At 51.7% G+C, this 7,599-nt stretch overlaps 1 protein-coding gene across 1 annotated transcript; it reads left to right on the forward strand.

The window, feature by feature from the left end:
- Nucleotides 1-227: 227 nt before the first annotated feature.
- Nucleotides 228-7,379, forward strand: LOC306919641 (dermatan-sulfate epimerase-like protein; the record flags this gene model as incomplete). The annotated part of the gene is made up of 4 exons (XM_079532397.1): nucleotides 228-1,682; nucleotides 2,623-2,888; nucleotides 4,014-5,154; nucleotides 6,558-7,379. 4 exons carry the CDS (start codon nucleotides 228-230, stop codon nucleotides 7,377-7,379), a joined length of 3,684 nt encoding a protein of 1,227 aa, XP_079388523.1.
- Between the last annotated feature and the right edge of the window lie 220 nt (nucleotides 7,380-7,599).

Genomic DNA, 7,599 nt, shown 5'->3' on the forward strand with positions numbered 1-7,599 from the left:
TGTGCTACTATAGCAGGCTACTATGGAGTATGGGTTGGCTGATTTTGCATATTATTGGACTATCCATGGCACTTCCTAATGGACTAATAACACTGCCAACCAATCCAATGGAGGCTACATCATCCGCACTATAATCTTCAGATGTCACATCTGAGGTTAAAAATGCAACAAAAAAAGGCATAATTAATTATATGCATTAAAATATGCATTTAAAAACGCCTCGCACGATGGCTAATGATAAGTGGACTGCATACCCTGTGATCTTGCTGTCGGTGTTCACAGCGGGCGCCGCTTTCTCCGGCGTGTTCAACAACACTTCGGACAGAGACGTCTTCACCGAGGACCTGCTGCGGGTCAAGCTGGCCGCGGACAAAACCAACGAGCCGCGGAAGCAGCTCCAGCCCACAAAGTCCCATCCCAACCTGTACTTTAACCAAGCGGACGTGTTGCTCTTAAGGCAATGCTCCTCCACCACCCACAGTCACATATTTAGAGTCATCCGGACGGCGGTCCTCACCATGCTATCCAACGTGCCCGTTTACATGCCGCCCGCGAAGCACGAGGAGTTCGCCGGCAAGTGGAACGAGATCTACGGGAACAACCTGCCGCCGCTGGCGCTCTACTGCCTGCTGTGCCCGGAGGACTCCGGCGCCCTGCGCTTTCTGATCACGTTCATGGACAGGATGGCGGGCTACCCGGACTGGAAGGTGACCGCCGCGCCCAACGACGAGGTCCCCGCGGCGCACTCGCTCACCGGCTTCGCCACCGCTTACGACTTCGTTCACCCGCGTCTGGACGAGAAGCGACGGGACCTTTACCTCGGGAGGATTCGCTCCGAGACGGCGGAGCTGTACGAGTTGTCCAAGCACAGGGGGTGGGGGAAACAGTACCTGCAGAACCACCAGACCACCAACGTCTTGGCCATCTTGACCGGAGCGATAGTAGCGGGGAGCCACGATGACGACCCTGAGTCGATGGTCTGGAAACAGGTGGCCGTGAGCTACATGGAGAAGACCATGTTTCTGTTAAACCACGTGGTGGACGGGTCCCTGGACGAGGGCGTGGCCTACGGGAGCTACACGGCCAAGTCCGTCACGCAGTACGTCTTCTTGGCGCGGCGGCATTTCAACGTGGACAACACGCGCAACAACTGGCTCCGCCGACACTTCTGGTTCTACTACGCCACGCTGCTGCCCGGGTTCCAGAGGACGGTCGGCATCGCCGACTCAAACTACAACTGGTTCTACGGCCCGGAGAGCCAGCTCGTCTTCCTGGACGCGTTCGTCATGCGGAACGGAACGGGCAACTGGCTGGCGCAGCGCGTCAGAAAGCACCGGCCCAAGGACGGGCCCATGGGCCAGTCGTCCGCCCAGTGCTGGGCCACGCTGCACACGGAGTACATCTGGTACGACGCCGGCCTCGCGCCACAGCCTCCCCACGGCGGCTTCGCCAGGGCCCGCATGCACGTCTTCTCCAACTGGGGCGTGGTGACGTACGGGGCGGGCCTGCCCAGCGGCCAGGGCAACACGTTCGTCTCCTTCAAGTCGGGGAAGCTGGGCGGCCGCGCCGTCTACGACATCGTCCACGACAGGCCCTACTCCTGGATCGACGGCTGGAACAGCTTCAACCCGGGCCATGAGCACCCCGATCAGAACTCCTTCACGTTCGCCCCCAACGGACAGGTGTGTGTGTGACTGTGTGTGTGTGTGCGTGCGTGCGTGTGTGTGATGGCATAAATTCAATTAAGAGTCATTTGATTCATTTATTATACTTCCAACCCTGACAACACCTGTTTCACACCAAACTATTTACAAATGTCCTAAACTGTATAGCTCTGTTGTTGGCAAGAAACCACCTATCTCCAAAAAGTAATTTTTTTAAGAAAAAACAAAATATATATATACAGTATATATATTTTTTTTAAATTTTCAGGAAATGAAGAAAACCTTATATTTTTAAAAAACAAAGCATCATTGCGTCATCAAAGTTGGTGTTCTGTATATATTCAGGCTAGGGTGGAGAAGAGATCCAGTACAACTAAATCAAGTCATCAGGGGTGCGTGCGAGTGTCACAGGCAGGTGGAGTTTGCTTTCACGTTGCCTGACCGGGCAACTACTCATTTGAGAGATAAGATAAGACAAGATATCTGTCTAAACACCTGCACATGGCCAGAGCACTGCATGTCTTCTGGTCTGTGGAATGTAAAATAACAGACACTGTGTACCTACAGTATACTGTGCTGTTTTCACTGTTTTTCACTTAAAAATATAAAATAGTTGCTGCGAGAGTGAGGTCTAGCCAACACCAACTCGGGATTCCTGGATCCCCTCCACAATTTCCTATCCAACATCAGGTTCTTGAGCTCTTCAGTGTTGTCAGTCAAGCTGTGGTACGCTTCTTTCCCCTCCTGGCTTTGCCCTGGGTTGGCTCCCATAGGGTCAATATAAAATAACAAGTGTGAACCCATTCATAGATATGTAAGTATTTACCGTAAAATAGTACTGTAATTCAATTGACCTATCATTTTATAATGGGCGATTTACATTTCGGGTAAGTGGGCATGACCTTTGGGTGCCTCTGAGACCTTAGTGTCAACCCCTGACTATCATCTTCCGTTGCAGGTGTTCGTGTCCGAGGCGCTCTACGGGCCCAAGCACAGCTACCTGAACAACGTGTTGGTGTTCGGACCCTCTCCCAGCAGCCAGTGCAACGCTCCGTGGGAGGGCCAACTGGGGGAGTGCGCCAAGTGGCTGCGCTGGACCGACGAAGGGGTGGGCGACGCCGCGGGGGAGCTGGTCGCCGCCTCCGCGCACGAGGACACCATGTTTGTGAGCGGGGAGGCGGCGGGTGCCTACTCCCCCGCCATGCGGCTGAAGAGCGTCTACAGGTATATTGTATTTATTAGTGGTGGATATTGCTTACAATTTCACAATAGATATGTATCAGGACGATACAGAGGCCACGATACGATATATATCGATTATATGTTTATTCAAAATAATGACTCATGTTGCACAAATTCAATAAAACACTTTCAGGCCCATAGAGATCTATACAATGTCTAAACATCCTAACAAGGGGTCTGGGAAGGAATTGCAACTTGCAAGGGGGGCTTTGATAACGTTAAACAGAGGTACATTTGTCAACACTGTGATAATTCATGCCGTTTATTGCTGTATCGATATCGATCTATCGTCCGGATTTTCGATCGTTATATTGCCATATCGATTCATTGAATGCACCGCTAGTATTTCTATTTAGCCTTTATTTAACCAGTAAAAAACACATTGAGACTGAAGTCTCTTTTACAAGTGTGAACTGGCCAAGAGAAGAGGCAAATAATGTTATACAGCTCTGCCAGTAACAGGACGACATGTAAGACAGACAAATCACATTAGTAAGCACAGTACCACTACCTAGGAAGCTCAAGGAAAGAACAGGAAGATCTAATAGAATGAGCAGTAAAAAGTAAAACTAATATAAAGACTAAGCAACAATGTTTGCTTCTAGAGTAGACCAATGCAAGACTAGAGCTACAACATTCACTATACGTCGAAGCACGAGCAATGTCTGGGAAATGTGCCCATAACAATCCAAAAAACAGTGTCTTATCTCAGGGCATCTGTAAATATGTAGATATACAGTAGTTATTTTGAACCCGCACATTCCTATTCTGAGGAGAACGTTAGCCAGAAATAACAGATCTACGAGCTCACAACGCATCGCAGACACGCTGTGAGCTTGTAGATTTGCTATTGTCTGGTAGGTTTGGTGTACGCTACAGGGGGAAAAAATGAACAGCCCTTAAGTACAAAGCCAAAGGTCATGTTTTTAAGGTTCAAGTCGTTAAATGTCTGAAAACACACATTTAACATGAATCCAATATATGTAATAGACTGCCCCTTTCTAATTATTCCCTTTCTTTGATTTCTATGGAAATAACAAAACAATAGAACTTTTTTTTTACTTCTGTAAAACGTGATATTAAAGCTAATTCTGATTTCTGATTCAGGGCACTGGTCCTCCTCGACTCGCAGACCCTGCTGGTGCTGGACCACGTGGAGAAGTGGGACGACTCGCCCGTCACCTCGCTCAGCGCCTTCTTCCACAACCTGGACATCGACTTCAAGTACGTGCCGCGCAGGTTCATGGACAGGTACAACGGGGCGCTGATGGACGTGTGGGACGCCCACTACAAAATGTTCTGGTTCGACGCGCAGGGCCGCAGTCCCGACACGCGGATACAGGAGGCAGAGCAGGCGGCCGAGTTTAAAAAGAGATGGACGCAGTACGTCAACGTCACGTTCCCCATGATGGGCGTGGTCAGCCGGGTGGCTTACGTGATGCACGGGCCGTACGTCAAAGTGTCCGACTGCAGATTCGTGGACAGCAGCAAAAACGGGGTGAGGCTCTCTTTGATCATAAACGACACGGAGAAAATAGTCTCCGTCGCGACAAACCACAAAGACATCGGAGCCAGGTTGAGCTACCTGGGTTTCGGAGGTCACGCCAAAGTCGAGGACAGACGTCAAACCACCCGATACGGCCTGGGGACGCAGCTCGTTCCCAAGCCGATCGGCGGCGGCGGCGATAATCAGCTGTTGGATTTTGGATTTACCGCCAACGTCATCGCGGGGGTCGTCCTCTGCGTGGCCATCGGATTCCTGGCCGTGCAGAGAAGGTTTTACGTGTGCTTCGGCAGGCTGATGCGCTACGCCCTCCTCTCGGTGCTGCTGCTGTGGATCGCCGAGCTGCTGTTCGTGGCCAACAGCTGCGATCGGCTGCTGTGCGGGGTGAAGTGGAAGAAGGGGGGCGGTGTCGGCGGCGGTGATGCCGACGCGAGCGGCAAGCAGCGCGGTGTCCGCCCGCCGTACGACCAGCATCCCTTCCCCCTGCCCACGGTCGTCATAGTGACGCTGCCGGGCTCCGGCGCCGAGATACTCGCGCACCTTTTCCACAACGTGTCCGACTTCCTGTACGTGCACGTGCCCACGGAGCACCTGGACGTGCCCGAGACGGAGTTCGAGTTCGACTCGCTGGCCGACGCCTGCGAGTGGTCGAGTGCCGACGCGGCGGGCGGCCGCTTCAAGATGGTCCAGGGCTGGCTCACCTCGCTGGTCCACGACACCAAGCTGCACCTGCAGAACGTTCAGGTAGTCACACTCAATGCTGCTAAGAAATACATACATGTTTTATTGTGCTGTTTTTAAGTAAAGTGCAATAGGGGTTTGCACTTTGTGTGTGTGTGTGTGTGTGTGTGTGTGTGTGTGTGTGTGTGTGTGTGTGTGTGTGTGTGTGTGTGTGTGTGTGTGTGTGTTAGGGATGTCGGGGGTTAACCGGCTAGCCGGTTAGCCGACCGTTACGAAATATCCGGGTATGCTTATCAGCTTTACGGTTAATTTGCATAATAATAAATGCGTGTTCTGATCTTAAATCCCTTTTATTTTAGATCGTTTTTAGTAATAGTACAACATAAACATTACAGAGACTGTAGTTGTCACTGTACAATACTTTAAAACAGTTGTCATGTTGCACACATGCCTAAAATTGCTGTTATTTGCGCCGGCCAGCTTGTCACACTCCAGGCTGCATGAACAGCAGCGCTCGGGCGCTGTTTTCTGCCCCCGCAATGTCGTTGTCCCAAAGTTCTCTGTTGTACTTCAAATGGCTAGTTGGCTACAACGGTAGCTTTGCGGTAGTCAAAACTTAAGCGAGTGACAGCAAGACGAGATTAACACAACATGTCGACCGTATCAATGCAGAGACCTACTTGGCATTATTAAATCCATTAATGGCCTGGAGGGAGAACGTTTACAGCCGCCGCCGCTTCCTCCTCCTCCTCCTCCTCCCGGCTATCAAGTTAGCCATGTGCTATCGATGTTTGAGGGTTTTCTCGTCAGCGAAAAGTCAACAAACAGAACACGGTGACATGCATGCTGATCTTCCTTAATAATAAAAGGCTTAGCCCATGCGTCCAGTGGCTTTATAGATATAGGCTGCTCAGATCTGGACTGGACTTATTTATGTTTTGGACTAGAACCGGCGGACCTCTGTACTGTAGACGCGCAGATGCATGCATGCAGATGCAATTTATTTATATTGTTAAATGTTGCTTTTTTGTTTGTCTTTTTAAAAGGAGCATAAATAAATGTATACCATTTCGTCTACCAACTTTAATTATGTAGCCTATACATGCATATTACATTTGGGGTAGCCTATTAAAAAAAAAAAAATCAACCAATTATCCGTTAATGACCCGGTTAATCCTGTCGGCTAACCGGATGGGAAATTATCCGTTACCGACATCCCTAGTGTGTGTGTGTGTGTGTGTGTGTGTGTGTGTGTGTGTGTGTGTGTGTGTGTGTGTGTGTGTGTGTTTTTGTTGTATTCGGGTTTTTTTTGTGATTTGATGCACTGATCGGTTGGCAGTAGCACTTTTAATTTTGTGTACTGTACAATACATTTTTTATTCCGTTGTTACAATGACAATAAAGATCTGTCTGTCTGTCTGTCTGTCTGTCTGTCTGTCTGTCTGTCTGTCTGTCTGTCTGTCTAGCTGACAGAGGGCGGCCGGCTCAGGCAGCCCCTCAGAGCCTTCTCCTCCTCGTCCTCCTCCTCCCGGGACAGGAGGAAGAGGACGGGGGCGAGGAGGGAGCTGAAGGGCAAGCTGAGGGCCAGCCTGGACCGAGACGCAGAGTACGTCCGGGAGATGAGGCGCCACGTCGCCAAGTACCCCGCCGCGCGCGTCGTCCTCGCCATGCGCAGCGGGAGCTGGGCGCTCAAGCTGCCCTTCGTCCGGGAGGCGGTGGGCCCGTCGCTGAGGTCCATCTACGTGGTCCGAGACCCCCGGGCGTGGATCTACCTCATGCTGTACAACAGCAAGCCCAGCCTCTACGCACTCAAGAACATCCCCCAGCACCTGTCCTCGATATTCAAGGAGGACGCTTCGTGCCCGACTTTGGCGCCCGAGTTCAAAACGATACCCGAGCTCCTCCGCTCGCCGTCGGAGGCCAACAACGCCGTCCTGCTGCTCGCCCATCTGTGGCTGGCGCACACGGCGGCCACGCTGCGCGTCGGCGACACGCTGCCCGCGGAGGCCCGGCCGCTCCGCGTGCGCTTCGAGGACGCGGTGGCGTACCCGCGGGAGACGGCCGAGAGGATACACTCGTTCCTGGGCGTGCCGCTGTCGCCGGCCGCCCTCAACCGGCTCCTCTTCGCCACCTCCACCAGCCTGTACAACCTCATGTACGAGGGGGACGTCTCGCCGGACAGCATCGACATATGGAGGGACAGCATGCCCCGAAAGGACATACGGCTGATCGAGGACACGTGTGGCGGCGTGATGGGGAGGCTGGGTTATGCCAGGTTGGACAGTTAACAACACTATAATATACTGCTGCTGGTCAGCGGACGCACATGCACCCAGTTGTCTTGTTTACTGTATGGCTCCCCATCTCTTACTGTGGGGGTCTTCAACAGGGGGTCCGGGACCCCTAGGGGGTCCTCGGAGATACTGCAGGCCAAATCTGTGTGTGAAAGGGATTTGTATTTTTAATTATTATTTATTTATTTTACATTTACTGTACCACTTGAACCCT

This window comes from Electrona antarctica (assembly GCF_951216825.1).
Source record: "Electrona antarctica genome assembly, contig: scaffold_50, whole genome shotgun sequence".
Classification (NCBI taxonomy): Eukaryota; Metazoa; Chordata; class Actinopteri; order Myctophiformes; family Myctophidae; genus Electrona; species Electrona antarctica.